The 20,076-nt window shown below is 28.3% G+C and overlaps 1 protein-coding gene across 1 annotated transcript in view; it reads right to left on the bottom strand.

The window, feature by feature from the left end:
• LOC111629213 (centrosomal protein of 162 kDa-like) overlaps positions 1 to 19,748 on the bottom strand; it is a 64,893-nt gene extending 45,145 nt beyond the window's left edge. The window contains exons 1-4 of the mRNA XM_023373091.1: positions 19,730 to 19,748; positions 12,313 to 12,416; positions 4,879 to 4,985; positions 2,968 to 3,803 (exon numbers count right to left, since the gene is read on the bottom strand). Of these exons, the coding sequence (XP_023228859.1) occupies positions 2,968 to 3,803; positions 4,879 to 4,985; positions 12,313 to 12,392 (1,023 nt within the window). The 5' untranslated portion in view covers positions 12,393 to 12,416; positions 19,730 to 19,748. The remainder of the gene's footprint in view (positions 1 to 2,967; positions 3,804 to 4,878; positions 4,986 to 12,312; positions 12,417 to 19,729) is intronic.
• Between the last annotated feature and the right edge of the window lie 328 nt (positions 19,749 to 20,076).

Raw genomic sequence — 20,076 nt, 5'->3', positions numbered from 1 at the left:
TTTAGGCCCTTGACTCTGGGAGCCCAGGGCTTAAACCCTATTAATTTCTATATAGATCTGTCCCTATATACAATATATATATGCTGACTGGGTACTGCAAGCTTTCAATATGATTTGGCTGTGTTAAATGCTTCAAATGACATCATGCACATGTGCTTGTTTGCTGTGGCAAACTTCCACACAAGCAAACGATCAAGTTCCCACAAGCATGGCACTGACTTAAAATGGCTAACTGCTAGCTGTCAATGTAAAAGCAAACACAAATGATAAAAGAATTTATACGTTAGAATAAATTATTATTGGCATATTTGTTCTCATATAAAAACTATATTGACAGTCAAAACTCTCTCTTAAGCATGCGGTGCATGCTAAGCAAGCCCAGAGAATTTGCCCCTGCTCTTTCAAGTTAGTGACATTCGTGCTGTGGGTTTTGCAGCAGCATCTTGAAAAAAGACATATTCTTTGTTAATGTGTGGAATTGACGCTATTATTAAGTATTGTCAGTAAATAACAAATAACTTATTTGATCCTAGTATTAAGTTATACAGCTAAAAATTATATTACAAGTATTTTTTTAACATGAAGTTTTACAGAATGTTGAGTTAATGAGAGTCAAACTCTAACAATTCTAATCCAATTTTCTAGTACTTAATTTTAAAATTAGTAATCAGTTAATATTTCTCTCAGATGAATAAAATATTACTGTGAGTTTTCTACAGAAACAAGAACTGAAACCAGTACTTTGAAATGTCATAAAAAGATTTTACTGTTGAAATATATTGATATAAAAGTTTATAATATATTTGAATTATTTATACATAAACATCTTATTCTATTTACAATATTGAATTTTAACTGAATTGTGTTATTGAAAAAAATTAAATAAACAAAAGATATAAAGTAATCATAGTTAAATCTGTAACTTTGTTTTTATAGATGGTTAATAATATGAAAAGAACAAATAAACTGAGTCATGTTTTTATAAACTATAGCACAAAATTTATAGTTCATTAAAAGACTTGTGTTTTTGAAATTTATATTAATATAAAAATATGAGAACTTCAAATTCATATTAAACTTATCTTAAAAATGTCTAATTTTTGTCTTAAGTTAATGAAAAAAAAAAAAATATTAAAAACTAATAGATTCAAATTACAATAATCATATGATTTGCATTGAAGCTTTAAAATGAAAAACTAAAAATGATTTTTTTTTGCCAGAAATGAATCAAACTAATTGTTTTTTGAACTGTAATCAAATATAAAAGAAATTTATAAAGCATTTGATTCTTATAAAAATCAATGCAAGCTATAATGTCCACTTTACTCCACTCTTCTATTTGGCTGAGAATTAAAATACAGTGGAACCTCGCTTAATGAGAACCTTGCATAACGAGCAAAACAATTTATAAAAAATTGCCTTGCTTAACGAGTGATGTTTCACATAATGAGTGATGAGGAGAGAGAAAGTCTCGAACTGTGCACATGCTCTGTCAGTCTGTGTTTAGCACTCGTACTGCTAGCATCTTAGTGTCACTTGTGATCACGTATTTTTCCAAACTTGTGTTCACACACATTACTTTTAAACATCAACAACCATAGCCCATTATATAATAAACACGCAAAACAATATGCCAAATTCTTTATAACCTTTACATAACCCATGTAAAGGCAAGGCTATAATTAAATATTAGAAATGAATTAATTTGACTAGAGGTAGGCAGTTATGCTGCCATCTCATATTAAATTTAATGACCAATTCCAAATTAAATTTTAGAAATGTCTGAATTAAAAATTAACTATTTATAATTATTAAATTTAATATGAGATAGAAGCATAACTGCCTACCTCTAGTCAAATTAATTCATTTCTATTATTTAATTATAACCTTTACATAGCCCAAGAATTTGGCATATCGTTTGGAGTGTTTATCAAACATATTATCTGTGATTTTTTTGTTTTCTGCAAATCGAATTCTGCTAGAAGAAAAGATGATGATGATTCANAATTAAATATTAGAAATTAATTAATTTGACTAGAGGTAGGCAGTTATGCTGCCATCTCATATTAAATTTAATGACCAATTCCAAATTAAACTTTAGAAATGTCTAAATTAAAAATTATTTATAATTATTAAATTTGATACGAGATAGAAGCATAACTGCCTACCTCTAGTCAAATTAATTCATTTCTATTATTTAATTATAACCTTTACATAGCCCAAGAATTTGGCATATCGTTTGGAGTGTTTATCAAACATATTATCTGTGATTTTTTTGTTTTCTGCAAATCGAATTCTGCTAGAAGAAAAGATGATGATGATTCACTCTTCTTAACAATGCACATTGTACAATTTTCTTTGAATAAATGTTATACAAAATATTTGAGTATTTTTTTGGTGTGGAATGCATTATTGTATTTTACATTAATTTTTATGGGAAAAATTGTTTCACTTAACAAGTGTTTCGCATTACGAGTACAATTCTGGAATGAATTATGCTTGTTAAGTGAGGTTCCACTGTATTTATTATTGTAATTTTATATATTACTAGATTAATAATAATAAATTTTTTAAACTGTCATTTTAATTTTAATATAGAAAACAGTTTAAATAACTTTAGTTACTTTTTTCATTTTATGGATTTAAAAGAAATATAGTTCATGTTAAAATGATTTTTAATTATTACTATGAAAATTAGAAAAAATAGAATATTTTGACTTATATCATATTTATGTTAAACACTTAGATATATCATTTTTTTCTTTTAATCAACAATTACACAGTCTTAAAGATGAGTGTGATCCAGACAAAATCTTTTAATGTTTTCCAAGAATTAAGTGATAGTTTAATGTGGTTGATAAATAGATTTAAATCTATGCAAATCTATTAATAATTCAGTTTACTTTAACAAAATACTATATTCCAAATATTTTATAAAATAATATTGTAAATTGAAAATTTTATTACCTTTTCATTGATTTCTCGAAGAGCCTTAACTTCAGCACTTAAAAGAATTGGATCTTTAATTCCACCTAAATAATGCTGATTTTTTAAATTTTCCATTGATAATTTATTAAATGCTTTATTTGGTGATGGACCTATAAAGGAATGACTTCGCTGAGAAGCAGTTCTAACCATTGATTTCTTTGTCAATTTATTATCCCATGATAAAACTGGATCACTATGATGACGACGATGGCATGGAAGTTTTAAGTTATTAGTAGCTGCTACTATAGAATTCAAAAAATTATCATTTCGTAATTTGTCATAAAAAGTTTCCTTTGAGAAATATTTTTCTTCCTTTCTGTTCAGTCTTTCAAAGCTTGATTCTCTTGGAGAATAAGATTGTATAAATGGTGGCAGTGAATGAACACCTGAAGAAGAATGATATGGAGCTGAAGTAAAATACAATGTTTCTGGAGAAAAAACATTGTGGCAAGATGATGTAAATGAATTTGTATGAAACAAGGAATGTAGTGGGGTACTTCCCATTGATTTAGATTCTAAATTAGATTTTGATAAGGATCCATTTATAAGTACTTCCTGCAAACTAGAATATTGCCTGTCCCAGGAAAGATTCTGATCTGAAATTGTATGCTTAGGAACAGAAAAATATTCTGCAGAATTACTATCAAAATAATTTGATTCAGAGTTAAATATATTCTCATTTTCTGCAGTGTCATTAATATCTTCATGTTGAGAATTGATAACATACATTTGTTCTGTATCAGAATTAATAATCTTTGGTGATAAAGAATTACTGATATTTAAGTTTGATTCTAATTCAGTAGTACATTCAGTTTCTGGAAAAGAAAAAGTTTACACAAGGTTATTTACAAATATCAATAATTAAATACTAAAATTTCTACATTTATAAATAATATATTAAAATTAAAGCTGGTAGATAAATATTGATTAAAAAAATAATGTTTTCTAAAATGTTAAAATGCAGAGGATGCAAAAATCACAAAAAATCAAGCCAGAATGATAGAAATATCTGATTACCCAAGTAGGCAGTGACAACCAAAAATATTCAGGCAAAAATTAAGAATGAATGCAAAAGATGTAGAAATTCTTGCTATGGGGCATGGACTAAAAGGTCAACTTAAATATCTGCCAGTTCTATTTCATCTTAGTTTTATTTTTGTGTGGAGTTTATTTTTGTTAGTTTGCATTGTGTGTTTGTATATTAGGTTTCTTAATTCATATCTATGTTGATTAAAAACTGACTGCTTTGAAAATGTTTATTCTTAATTTTTGAAACTTTCAAATGATTCCATTCCAAAATTTTGAAACCTGAAGATGATCTATAGACTAAATTGAAAATGTTAGATGTTGGGTTTCTTAAATCAAGTCAAAAGGAAAATTCGAATTTTGACTTTGCTTAGAACTAGTGTCATCTTACAGAATAGTCTGCAACTGAAATGCATTCTGCATAATGACTATTTGAAGAACTTGATTTGTCTATCTCTGTAAGATACATTCCTTGTTTTATCAAATTATATGATTTAAGAAACAATGATTAAAAAACAAGCTTCAAGTAAATCATATTAGATGTTTTTGTTATATTCTCTTGTCTATGTGGTGTGTAAAATATAGTAGCTTAAGTATAAGGCAATTGTGTAATCATAACATTTAATTGTTATACAGTTCCATTAGCAACTGTGACTGACTGTTTGTATGATATAATTTTTTTTAATTTGAAAATACTTTTTCAATAATTAAACATTCTTACAAATTTCATACATTTCATTGTTCATGCGCCAAATAAATGATTATCATATGATTTGCGTAAGTTTGCATAAACTTTTTAGTCAATATAAAGCTGCTCCTGCAGATTACATGCAGAAAATTATGGTACTTAATATAAAATTTTACCTTTTTGTGATGTAGTCTGGAGAGAATATTTACGTCTTGGTGGTTTTGAAGGTCGGATGCTTTGCTGTTGTTGAATAGTATTTTCTTTATTTGAAGGAGCTTGATTAAAAAAAAAAAATATTAAAAACTAATAGATTCAAATTNTATTTTCTTTATTTGAAGGAGCTTGATTACTATAAAAAAAATATTTAATTAAAATATTAATTTTTTTTAAAATTTACATAAATTAAGAAAGCGTTACATTTTTAACTCATGGCTATAGTATTACAGAGAAAAATTTAATAAAACACTAAAAAAATTTCAAGATTTAAAAATCTATTCATAAATATTTTTCACACTTTTCAAATATTTCATTACTGTTTCATAAAATAAATTTTCTTTTGAACAGTTGATGTTCTAAATCAAAAAACAAAAAAAAACTCCTTAATAAGAATTCAAATTTACTTTACCCTTAGAGGCTAAATTGTTTACAAAAAAATTTAAACTTTAACATATGAAATAAATATACATGTAAAGTACGTATAATTTCTGATATCTTTAATCATTCAACAGAACTGTTTACAACTGAATGATATTTTCAAACATCTATGAAGTTTTGCAACAATATATTTTTCTTGACTTAATTTTAATCCAGGGAAATTAACTTTTATCGAAAAATATTTTCATTTATAGAATAAATATCATTAATTTACCACATGTTCTTTTTTTCAGTTCAAAGACTTAAGAGAACTGAAGGGAAACATGGCAAATTAACTGGGAACTTAGTCATTGTATGCTATACAAGTCTTCTGTATTGTGATAGTGATGGGATAATATTAAACTTTATAATGATTCTGATACTAATGCTGATTCTCCTAAAAGTCTTGATTACAATTCTTATCAAAATTACAGTTGGATATAGTTTTGGAGCTGGTAACACAATAGCACTAGCCACACAGATATTTGCAGGTTGCCAGGTCATTTTCATTTAAATGTGTCAAATGATGCAAATTTATTCTGTTGCCATTTTTTACTCTGATATGTTATAAATTGAATACTTTAAAATTGAAAACTTTAGAAATAAATGACACTTAACAGTATATTTAACAGAATTATTGTAAAAACATAATTGCTGTTGAGTTTTAATAAAGTTATGTCATCAATTTCTTGTTTGGCATAATCAACCAGTGGATTAAGTTTCTAATCTATATAGAGCATCAAAATATACATGGAGACATTAAATAAGCTTAGTAAAAGTATTTCAATAGTAAAATTTTGATAGCAGACAGAACTGTAATTTATTTCTAATTGCTATAATTGCTAACACATTAATGGAGAGTTTGATTTATGTAAAATATAATCCCAAATAAGGTTTGGCATTCCAAAATTTTTTCCATGTGCCAAAAAACCTTTAAGAATGCCAAACCTGGCAACACTGGTTACTTGTTATTTCTGATAGTTTGTGTTACTGTTATTTCTTTCCATAGTTGCAGATTTTTATATTACATGCCACGCAGAATGCATTTGCATAATTTTGCATATTGTCTTGACTGATAATGTGAAATATCTTTATTATTAGAGAGGTTGAGGCAGACGTTTTAAACGTGTAGGACGGACGTTTGGTGCCGCTTTCCCATAAGCCTAGAAGTTTGACGATGGTGTTTGGAATGTCGAGCATGATTCCACCGACTATCCAAACACCATTGTCAAACTTTTAGGCTTATGGGAAAGTGGTGCCGAATGTCCGACCTACACATTTACACGTTTAAAACGTCTGCCTCAACCTCTCTATTTACTTTTAGCAAACAAAATGAAAGTCTAGAATATAATAATACTTGATTGTTAATGATAATAATTTAAACTATTTTAATTATTACTTGAAACGAAGAATTAATTTCATTAGTTAAGTATTAAAGAATCATTTTAATACTTTTGCTGACAATTGACACATTTTTGTGTCATGACCTTTGTTATAATAAGCCAATTATGCAATTCTGTTTCATTTACATCAGTGGTTTCCAAAGTGGGTGCTACTGCCCCCTGTAGGCAGTGAGTAAATCTAGGGAGGGTGTAAAGAAGCAAGTGAGTGGCAAGGGGTGCTGGAGGCAGGGTTCTGAACAGTGACCATAGGTGAGGGTTGGGGTCACTGACAACCTTTCCTTTTCCTCTTTTTAAAATGGGTAAGAAGAAACATTGCATTTAATGGTTTCCAAATGTGGAGAACAATTTACAGCAAGGATATAAAGTGTGACTTTCATAGAAAAGTTTTTCTAAGAGTATTTTCAAGACTTTCTCAACAAAAGAAAATAGATTAGGGGGTGTTGGGATACAGTTGGGAAATGTTGATATAACTTTATGAAATCAAGGGGGCAGTGGCTCAATAAAGTTTATAAATCACTGATTTAGATGCAGGAAGTTTTTGGTAAATTGTATTCATGTTATTTTTCAGATGTTATTTATTACTATGTGAAAGTGTGAGAAACATTTTAGAGATATTTTATTGCTTAATTTCATACTTTTCCAGGATATATTTAATTAATTATATTAGTTTTTCATCACATCACTTTTATCCTTGGGTATATGCCAATGACCCAATTTCACATCATCACATATAGTTTCATAAAGATTGCTTGAAACAAAAAATTTTTTGTTCTTATTATGTTTATAACAGTGACATATTTTATGAAAAAACAAATTGGTATATTTGGTGCTACTTTTTGTTTCAATGGTGGCAGAAAAAGGGTTAAAAATCAAATCATAATAAAATTTCTCTTGATTCCGATTACTGAAAAAATGCTTGGTTCTTCCAATTCCTGATACTAATTCTGATTAATCATTCATCACTAATTGAGATGCTATTTCTTCATTTCTTTTACAGCTATCATCATCATTAAAGTTTTTCCCACAAATTGTATCTTTTTGATGACCAAAAAGCAAAGTTTAATGGTGCCAGGTGCTAAAATTTAAACTGTAGCATGAATACTGTAGTCTACTTCATTTTACATATGACTTCTCTGGTTATGCCTTGAGTGGGACTGCTGATGCATGTTTTTGATGACCATGCTATAGTCATATGCCTCAATTGTGATTATAATCTTTACAGATTTGCAATACAGATATCAAAATTAACTAATTCAAAGTAATATAAAATCCATTAATATAACACTCAAATATGTCAGAAGATAACAATTGTGATTTTTCTTGGATGATAGAATCTTAACATTTTCAATTTCAGAGAACTATAACTCCATTGCTTAGAGCAATTTTTTGTTTTTGATTTATATTGATGAATCCAGGATTCATCTGTTTTGAAAAAAAGGAAATGTCTCTCTCTCTCTCTCTCTCTCTCAAAATGCTTCAGAAAATCTAATAAAGTCTGCCATCATCTCAACTTAGAGCCGCCGCAAACTACAGGATGCGAGAGCGAGCGTACGCTCGCTCGCGCTCCTAAGCCCCGCCTTTTTTCCCATGATGCTATGAGCCATTTTTGCTAGGTAAGCTACGCGAGCACGAAGCAGCCGCAAACTACACAACGTTTGCTCACGTAACGTATTCCACACGACGTGGATTCCACAGATGTAGATTGGCTATAGAACAAGATTTTATTATAACCTATACTTGTAATCAGTCAGTTTTCGTTCCGAACTTTGAAACAGCATGGAAAAAACATGTTTACTAGTTAAGCCTAACTAGGCTTAACTAGCCGAAAACTATACTGTATATTACTATTTACATACAACGGTTATAATATTTTCTTTTCAATACTGAATGTATTAATCATGTAATTTACGTACAGTACATCGATAAAATTCTATTATTTCTTTTTCGATATGTGACATGTTTATGTAATCATCCGTCTTCCCCGCACTCTCTTGCTAGCGTAAATGCTCTAGTTGTTGAATTCTGTGAACAGTGAGCGTACTCTCGCATCGCTGCGCTAGCAAAGGAAAAACCACGCGAGCAAGAAGAAAGGGGAGGAGCCTTTGACGTCATCGGTTGTGCTAGCGCACGTTTGCTAGCGTTTTGCTCTCGCAAAGAGCTAGTTTGCGGCGGCTCTTATGTTCACGATCTATTTCCAAAGTACTTCATTTGGCACTACAGTAGAGCATCGTTTATCCGAATCAACTGGGGACTGGGGTTGTTTGAATAACCGATTATGTACGAAAAAATATATTAACCTATCCCATGTTGAAATTTTTCTCCGTTGCATGTCGCTCCGTGTTGAATTTTCGTCGATGTTAAGCCTAATGTAAACTTTTTAAAGTAATCATCATGGCTATTGTGTCATTAAAAATTATTTCTTTATTTTTTACAAACAAAATAAATATATTGAAAAATATAAAAACAATAAAAAAATTATATTTTAGAAGTTAATCTAGTATCAAAAACATTCGACTCAGCACGACACACAGTCCTGAGAAAAACACCACACAAAAGTGCCAGTGCTGCCAGCTAAAACACACACATCAACAAAAAAAATATTGGAGTAGCCCAAGATATGGCCAAAGATTGCAGCGCCACAGCATTAGTGAAAATTTAAATTTGCCAACTGGAATTCTTTCAGATAACTGACGTTTTGGATAAACAATGCTCTACTGTATATCCCAATCATTTTTTTTCAAAGCTTACCTTAATGCTATGCAATTCAGAATTAAAACTCAATGTAGCATATTTTATATGGTATGCTGAAAATATATCAGTTTTTACAAATCCTAGACAATGCTGTTCAATGAGCAGATGCCATTATGATAGTAATAAGATATGTTACACTAGCATATTTTAGACAGCTTCACCTGATTTTAAAATTAATTATAGATAATTTAATTACAACCCTTTAGTATATAAAACATTTATCAAATAATACATATTTTTATGAATAAGTTTCTGAAAAGTTTATGTTTAATATGAAATTAATTCTCTTTATGTGATGAAATTGGTATAAAATGAAAGTGTTTAAAAAGTAAATTAAATTTTCTAAAAAGAATTACATTTTACATATAACTCTTAAAAATTTAATCCATATTAATTACTGTAATATTATAAGCAAACTATACTTCCAAAGCTTTTTTGAAACATAAAAATTGAATAATTTGCCATATAACTTAAAAATCAATTATATTTTAAACAGTTCTAATAATTTTGACATTTTTATGTTGATTGCCATAGATGGTTCTATAACTTGGACAATAAAAAAAATTCAATTATCATCAAGCAAAAATGGCTACATTTTCATTTTGGAATTACAGGAATCCAAAACAGATTAAACTTTTGAAAAATTTGTTTTTTGAAAACAGAGCATTAAAATTTATAATTCTAATAAAAACAATTTCAAAAATAGACTATAAATTCAGCACTCTTTTTTAAAGAATCTCAATAAAAGTAATTATTTTATTAATATTGAAATTAAGTAACCAGAGCTTGNAAGTAAGTACAATATATGTAGGGGAGAGTAGTACAATGAAACGTTATAAATTATAAGATGTGGGACAGTTTTAATTGAACATGTAAACAGTATTTTTTTGTTCAGAGAGGAATTTATAAGTTATTTTTTTCAGGTATATTTAAGTGTACAGTTAGCATTAAAAAGGAAAAACCAATAAGAGTATGTTGCTTTTCTACCAGAAGATATTGTTTTGCTAAGATAAATTTTTTCTTTATTTCCTAATTTATATAATTTCAAAAAATATCCTTAGTTATTTTAATGAGTTTTTTTTCAATCACTTTAATCAGTCAATGGTTAAAGTGATTGAAATAATATTGGGTTGTTCGGAAAGTAATTTTGTTTTTTTCCATGGAAAAAAAAAACAATATTTTTATAAATAAATAAATATTTTATTGAATTATATATCGACCATTTTGGTGAAATACCTGTTGTCATCGTTTCTGGTAGTAGCATGATTCCATGTTCATAAAAGTTTTGATGTTTGCTTACAAAAAACTGATCCAAATGATTTTTGACATTTTCATTTCAAGTAAATGTCTTACAGTTAAAAAAATTTTGTATAGACCAGAACAAGTAATAATCTGAGGGTGCATGATCTGGCAAATATGGTTGGCGTGATAGCACATCCCCATCTAAGCTGTAACAGTTTCTGATGAGTTACCAAACTTGTGTGAAATTTGGCATTATCATGGTAAAACACTACACCTTTTTTGTTAATCAATTCTGGCCTTTTCTGTTTGATGATATTATTCAATTTGTTTACTTGATGGCAGTACACTTTCGAATCAATTGTTAAATTGTCTGGTAAAAGCTCAAAAAAAAAAAATTTCCTTAAAATCCCACCAAAGAGAGCAACTCTTTAAGAACATGTGGAACCCATATATCGAGCTTTGAAACAAAACCAATTTGTTTCAAGTAAACATAAACGGTTCAATTCAACAAATTTAATCTCTTAGTGATTTCACGTGTTGTTATTCAGCAGTTTGCTTCAATCAATACCTTTATTTTGTTTTCATTGGCTTCAACTGGCCATCCAGAACATGGTGCATCTTCAATATTGAAATTGCCAGAACGAAATTTTGTAAACCAGTTTTGGCACTGTCTTTCTCTCAACACATCTTCATGTACCACAATTTTTTTCTTGGTTGAACAGCATTTTGATTTTTTGGTAATAAAAAAGCAAAATTTGCCAAAAATGATGCTTTCGAATTTCCATATTTGATGGGACACCAAAAAAAAAAAAAATTGTACAGAATCAAACAAAATTTTTTACAAATAAGCCTTTAAATGTCAGCTATCAAAGTATATAATGAAAATTTGGTTTGAAATGAAATTGGCTGGTAAAAATACATCTAATTCCTCTAGTAATAAAAAAACGAAATTACAGTACTTTCCGAACAACCCAATATATGCTGTAGAACATACAAGGTACTTGTATTATTATTACGTTGCAAATGTCATGCTCAGCTGATGCTGGTGCAAAATGCTATATCAGACTAAAGTCAAGGCATAGTTACCCAAACAATAATAATAATAATATTATTATTAATTAATTTGTTTATTTAATTTTTTAATGATGTTTTTACTTTCTTTGTTGTTTATTATATTGGCTGTTGTTTTATGCAGTCTTTGGGTGAGGTAATTCTTTGTTCTTTCAAACATTATCTTTTGTAAAAGATAGAAAATAAAGAATTTATTATTATTATTATTATGCATTAAAATATGCAATCTTTAATATTTTTTAATACAATTTTAAAAAATGTAATAATTTTGACTTCTGTATAAAAACAAGACTAAACTCAAATAATATAAAGTATAGATATAGACTATTTTTATATTATTGATTCCTTAATGAAGTTTTATCTTTTAGGTTTTTCACATTTCATTTCTGTCTAAAAGTAGTTAATGTTCAAAAAATTAATTCTGATTTTAGACTGAATTATTAATATATACAAATATTAATTTTATTTAGACAAAATATGTTATATGTAAATAGATATAATTTTACTTACTCTGCATTACTTCCTTCAAGATTTTCTTTGCTGTTAGTTTTATAATTTAATTCTTCTTCAGATCCATATTTACCAAACATTTTCACATATGCAGATTTTGATTTCTGAAATTTAAAAGCTTTATACTAATTATAGTGATACAATGAATAAATGAATAAATAAATTCTATTTTATGTAACTTTTTAAAACATTTTTAAAAAACTGTTCTAATTCCTATATATAAATATATTTTATTAATACAATATTTAAAAATGTCAAAAAGTTTTTAAATAAAAATTTTTAAATATTTGTTTAAAAAAGGGGGAGGGAGTAATATTGCATATTTATAAATTTTCAAATTTAAAAATAAATTCAAACTAATATTTGATATTAATTTAAATTAGAATATAATAGAGCATTGATTATCTGAAAATCAATTATTCAAAATTGATTTTGGACAATACTAATTCCAGAAGTTATAAAATTTTTATATAATAACTTGGATTTCTATGCATTTGAAGCTAGAACTACTTAAAATGATTAAGACAAAACCTTTCATACTTTGTTTCTAGCAGTTTAATCACTAAGTACAAACGTTTTTGGCTGTTTTGAATGGCCTTCTTCAGGTACAATGAGGTTGGTTGGAACGTCAGTTAGCAGATATTCAAACGGCATCACTGTTTACATAGGTTTCTTCTTACTAGTGACATCATTGTTGATAACAAAGTTTAGACGATATTGACATCGTTAATTTTCTTTTGATATTATTATTTAAGGTGTGCGAATGACTATTGATGGGATAATTGCTAAAATTGGAAAATAAAATTGAAAAAAATAAATGCAATAAGTAAGAAAATGAGACAGGCTTGATGAGGGTGGATTGGCCTATTTAGTTTAAGGGGTTATCGAAGAGTGATTTCCATGTGGAGGAGAGCGAGTCTGCATCTCTGCTGTTGATACAATTCTCCTTGAGGGATTTCACAAAGATTTCAATGGTTTCAAGTGTTCTAAGTTTGTTATTGTCAAGCATAGGTATAATAATCTTAGCCTCTTCCCATTTGGCTGTTATATTTGGTTCACTTGCAAATTGGGCTAGGGTGGTATTCAACTTTTTGTTGCATGTGTCGTATTTGTGCTCAGCTATTCCCTTTTTAAGTGATCTATTGGTTGAGCCAATGTATGTTAATTTTTTTGTTCAGATTAGATCTGTTGTTCTCTAGTGGGACCATGTAAATCCCTGGTCTTCTGGCTCCGCTGCATTTGTTGGATTGTTCTGTAGGCCTGAAATTGAACTATCAATGTATTTTTACTTTGAATTCAAAGTTTCACCAGTACTGTATGTTGTAGATTGAAATTAAAGACTAATGCTCATTTTTAACAAGCAATTTTTAGTTATTTCCCATTATTCGTATGTATTAAATTTCTATACACAAACCCCGTTTTACTGTTGTTGTACTAGAATTAAAATGAACATTTTTACTTTATTTAAATATTTACCTTTTATTATTTCCCTACTAAGTGCGATTGGTTATCCAAAATTGTCCTGTTCTGATTATTTCAGATAATTGATGCTCTATTGTAGTCTGATATAAATAGACTGTTGTAGTTAAAATTTGACTCCTTCCTTATTCAAATTTTTTCACAATAATATATAATTTTTATAATAATATGTAATATCTGAACGTACTGTTTCTTCTTTTGTTCTAAATAACTTTTGGGAACAGAACAGTAAATAATTAATATTGATTAAAAAGTTTGTAACTAGATAAATTTATATTTCATTTATAAAATATGAAGATAATATAAAGCATTATTTAACTTATTTTTAAAGTTTTTTTAGCCTTTGATTTTTCTGTTTTTGGAAGAATAACAATGTAAGATAACATTTAGAACAAACATTTGTCAGAAACATATTTTTTAATTAATTGTTTATAGGTGTACTTTGCTTATATGAATAACCACTATTTTAATCCTTATTTCTATATAAATAAAAAAAAACCTAATGAGAAATAAAGGATTGAAGAAAATAAAAATTTGAACCAAATATTTCTAGACAATTTTAAAAACAATTTCAATTATTTGATATAAAAACCATTTCAATTATTTGATATTTATTATATCATTTTTGGAGTGTTTTAATCAATCCATTTTCAATGTTTGATTATTAAAGTTTTTGAGTATTTTGTAGAATTCGAAAATTTTTTTTTAACAATTATCAAATAAGTAAAATAATTTTAAAAACTATCAATATAACTGATTCACATTAACTTAAGGATGGAGAGTTAAAGTATGAGTTGGGAGTCAGGGAGTCAAATCTTTTTATGGGAGTCAGGAGTAGTGTATTTTTCCACTGACTCCCCATTCCTGGAATGGAGAGTTGGAGTCTGAGTTGGGAGTCAAGGAGTCAATCTTTTTATGAGAGTATGAGTCAATTTTAAAAAATAATGACTCGGGAGTCATGCATTTTCCCACCAACTCCCTATCCCTGCATTAACTAAAGACATGGAATTACTGAAAGTCTGTTAAAACAAAAATTTTAAAGCTGTAAACAATTCTTGATATTCTTGATGATATTGTAATTTGCTTCATAAAAGATTTTTATATAAAAAACAACTCTTAGATATCTTTGTCTACAGAAATCTTTCATAGACAAAGATATCTATTGTGCTATTTTAGTTTTATTTTTTATATTTTAATAAGTGAAAATTTAAGAAAAAATAATCAGTCCTAATTTCAAGGAATTAAATCTTAATGTAAACTCATATTTTTGAAATGTTTAGAATTTTATTTTTCCAAAAACAAATAAATAATTGAAAAATATTTAACATATTTAAACTTTTGAAAAGGTCAAGAAAGTACAATGCTACACATTGGTTCTTATTTTAGAACTAATTCAAAACCAGATTTTAAATAATTTTATGACTCTTTAATCCATAATAATCTTCAACTGAATTACAAAACTGATTTCAGATCAAATTTTTATGATTCTTATTGATATACTTTATAAAACTTCATTAAATGAATTCAAATGTAATGTAAAAAACACACTATCTTACCAATAATATCTAGTTAATGACAGGATAATGCATTTACTGAACTACAAATAACCTTTATTTTCTAGAAAACAAGTAGAAAGTCATGAAATCTTTAGCTTCTATTAATACTTTATCTTCTAATCTCTACAGAATATTAGTTTTTGATGCATTTTCTAAAATTATCTACTGTTCACTCCTTAAAATAACAGCTAATTGAACTTTATCTTTTAAGAGGTTTCTCCTCTCATGCATTTAACAGTCTAAATTAATCTAAAAGATTCTGAACTGAATTAAAGATTCTAAGCTAAATTTTGCCTTTTGGATTGTTTGTATTCTGATGTTCCATATCATAGGCTTGTGTTGTGACAATACCAAACACTATCAATATACAGGCAACATGACATGGAAAATTATCCTATTGATGAAGAGCTAGGTCATCTGTAAAGTGTTGCTACAAAGCCATATGATTTATTACAATATCTGCATATCTACAGAGTCAGCTAAAATTCTATCATACTTATAAAATCATATTTTCTTTGATTACACGTAATATGAAAAAGGAGAAGAAGAAGAAGAAGGTCAACAACAACCTTTACTTTATCCAAAATAAAATTTTAATAAACAAAGGTTTGAGTCACTTAATGCATCATCTTCAGGTTCAAACACATGAAATAGACCTTGTGTACAGACATTCCATTGAATTTAAAAATAAGTGTTAATTCAAAACAGGCTGGAAGTTACCATTCAATTACCAAATCAAGTGGTAACTGCCAGCCTGTTTTGAATTAAAAAGAAGCCTGAAGAAGAACCTAGAAGAAGTTACGAAAATGTTTGTCACTCAAATGTTAATCATATTCACATTGGTTAATTGGTTCACGAGTCACATTTTTTATATTCATCCCAGTGTGTTGTGCAGTTAAGTAAAAGATAAGTCATTAAGTAACTCAAAAACAATTTGTTATAATCTTACTGCTGGATAAAGTAAAGGTTGTTGTTCTTTTTACATTTTACATTTAGTTGTACTGTATCAGTTATTTAAAATATGATTGATGATTCTTGTTAAATCTGTAAAGACAATCATTCAGGAAAAACATCAGCAAGATCAGAAACATGTTGAAGTTAATATATTAGTTGATTATCTGTCCTGAAAATTACTTCAAAAGCATCACAACAATTAGGAGTTCCTTTTATTTTGGTATTTGTGGTTTTATTTAAAGCCATGGCAAAGACTAAACCAAAAAACAATCCAAAACCATTATGCAGCATAAATGCTAATGACATAAATAAACACACATTATATTATTCTAAAATAAACTTTGTAAAACAATAAAATGTATAAACTAATAGCTATAGGTAAAAAGGAGCCACTTGATATGAATAAATCGTAAAATTTTAGTTTATACAGTAATAAAAGAGCATATTCTGTATTTATATATATATGTATTTATTGTTACGTTAATATGGCAATCATTTGGTTTATTAGGAATAATGGAAGTTTGAGAATTTGATGTTCATGGATTACTTGGTCCCAATTATTCATGAACATGGGAATCAATGTATTTAAACTTTCTTTTATGAATTACAGTATAAGAAAAGAAGCAGTGTATTCACTTACAGTTTTCCTCAGTGTTCTACTATAATGAACTTTTAAGGTAAAATCCTTAAACTGTCTTTATCGAAAATGTTTATCAATTTAATTTAGTCATCATATATATTTTCTTCTGAAATTATATTAAATATTAAAAAAAGTGTATATATATACTGTATATATATGTCATCTATGAAGTCAGCGTATCATAAATGGGGCCATTTAGAACGAAAACTGGGATTTTCCCCAATTGCAGAAAACACAAGACCGTAGCTGTTCCTACACCTATAAATTAACAATATTTTTAATAACTGCAAATAAAATCTTTAAGACTGAATTTTATTAATAAAGAAACTTTCCAATTATTTATTTGTTTAAAAAAAAAAAAAAAAAAGCAAATAGCAAAAGGTGTTAGCTAAGGTGCAAAAGAGGGACCACTCAACACCCTGGTCTCATATAAGTTCTCACTGGCTCTGGTATAAATAGTTATAATTTTCATTACATAAATATCAATAAAAATAAGAATAAACAAAAAATAAAAATGATAACTAATATATTTGGCTGCCATACATTTACTGAAAAAAAAAAGATAATTATATATAATTAGTGCATGGGGCATTTCTGTATCGATAAATTTCATCTAAATCTTTAAATTAAAAATTTACCTTTACATATATTAAAATTCTTTTGGCCGATCATTCAGTTTTTCATTCGATTCATCCAACTATAGCTTTTGAATAATTTCAAGGCCAAATCTCATGCAGTTGATTTTACCCGCACACAATACACTGTACCGTACGTTATGTCCAATGTATTGTGCAAGTATCAAGTGTGTTGTGTGCTTTCTAAATGTTTAACTCTGTAATCTGTTTTGGAGGAAAATATTTTCCCCCAAAACTTTCCAATAATATAAAGTAATTGATTTAAATACCTGTTTTAATAATAACTACGTTAAAAAATATTAAAAATTAAATAATTTCAACTTAACATGAAATAAAGAGAATATATTTTACTTACTTTTAAAATAATAATTGAATCATAAAGTAAAATCTAACATATTTAGTAAACTCAGCATCCCATCATTTCTCTCACGTTTCTATGACGACGTACATTGAAAGAAAGTAAATAAGATACTAGCGACACTCTTCGAAACATTTTTTTTTTTTTTTCAATGAACTTTCGTCAATAATTAAAAATTTGAGTAAATTACCGGAGTTTTTCTTAATTTTAAATATTTAAAAAAATTTATTTTAATTTTTAATGGATAATGTTTCCGAAACTTTTAATTAATTTTATAGGTTTTTTTTCAATTTTGGCTTTTTCCATTCAGTGGACACTAAACGGATCTTTTTCCATACTGATCGTTCGTTCGGCCAGCCCGACAACGTGGATAAATGATATGGAATACATCATGTTTAAAAATGCAGTTATGCATTCCTCGTATTGGTTTCATTGTTGGCAACAACTTTTTTCAAGCATGCCCTTATAAACTTAACTGTTGACAGAACCTTTAAGAAACTCCAGGCGACCAACTCCATTGTAAGAAATGCAACCCCCACACCATCTGTGACACAGAATTAGTGTTTCTCAAACGGGATCCCGGTTGTTTTTTTAACCCGGGAAATCCCGCAAATTTCTTAAAAATTCACTTTTTTCTTATTTTGTGTTAAGGTTAAGAAATTTTGCAAATAGAAAGCATAATTATCTCATTCACTGTCAGAATACATTTGTATTTATTAATTTTAAACCTACCTATTAGTTTTTTTTAAATTTTTGCTCGTTATAGCATGTCACAAATGGTCAATAATCAATATATAGCTTATTTGTGGCAGGACTATAAAAATTCTTTACTTGTCGGAACCTGTAATATCTGGAATAATTGTGCTTACGCTGTCTTGAGTTTTAACCATGCCCAGTAGCTTCAATAAATGCCTGACGCCAGATTGTGCAAATTGGGCAAGGATACAAACGAGTACAAAGTCTGCAAGTATGAAGTTTTTCTTCATAAACCTGATTATTAAAGCCAAATGAATTGCCGAATTATCGAGCTCTAAGCTTGATGCCGCTATTAAAGCAGCCAAGGTAGACAAATCAAGAATACTAGAGAGCGAAAGAAGTACTACAATCTCGAAAACGAACTCGAAATCTTCCAGACTACAGGTGAAAAAACACATAATATCTGTCTTCTCTTAAATGCATTAAACACGATTCCAATCACATCAATTGAATCGGAAATGACATTCTCGGTAGCAAGACTTTTCATTACTAAATAAGAATTAGAGTGAGTGATCGGAGTATTGATCATCTTTGCTTTTTAAAATCTTATAAAAGTTTGCAATATTTTGTATTATATTTTATTTAAAAAAACGAAAATTACCTTCTAAGTTATAAGTTTGATCTAAGTTCAATTTTTAATTTTTAACTCAATTCAAAGCATTTTTGTTGTTGCTGTTGTATACAGTTTCTAGCAAACTTTAACAAATATTTTTCTATTTGTGAAAATTTATACGTAATTCAAAGGTAATTTTTATTATATATCTTGCACAGCATTATTAATATGATTTTGGATGATACAGAACTTTAAAATTACTTTAAAAAATGAAAAATAATTATATCATTTAATTTCAAGATATTTTGTATACCTTAAAAATAATTAATTCTATCCCGGGATCCCGGAAAACAGTTCACTTTTATCCCGGAATCCCGGACAAGCAAAAGACCGGGAAATGAGAAACCCTACACAGAATAGATGACAATGAACAATACAATTGGAATGAAATCTCATCTCTGCCTTACAGATATTGGAATGTCTGACCTTTGCAGATTGAACCTTGACTCATCGGTGTCCACCAGCGGCCGAGCGGTCTTCGTACCATGAACACTGTGAATTCGGTCGTGGGTTCGCCCCTCGCGCGAACGAGCTGACCACGTGGAATTTTCCGGGTTTTCTTCATGTGTGTAACGGCTAACTAGGGGCCAGTTCACCTCAAAAAGGCCCCCTGGAAAGCATCACCCTTTACGCAGATCGCCGAAGTGTTGCGTTGCCATAACTAAACAAACAATAATGATTGTTATAATATTTTCTATAAATGTCGACGTCATTTATTCTTACAGAAATACAATTGCTGTATAAAATTATTATTGGGAAAAATCAAAAAAAGA

This window comes from Centruroides sculpturatus, unplaced genomic scaffold (assembly GCF_000671375.1).
Source record: "Centruroides sculpturatus isolate CEXI.00-Female unplaced genomic scaffold, Cexi_2.0 scaffold495, whole genome shotgun sequence".
Taxonomy (NCBI): Eukaryota; Metazoa; Arthropoda; class Arachnida; order Scorpiones; family Buthidae; genus Centruroides; species Centruroides sculpturatus.
Note: the sequence above shows the minus strand (reverse complement) of the source record. Positions and strands in the feature narration are given on the sequence as shown.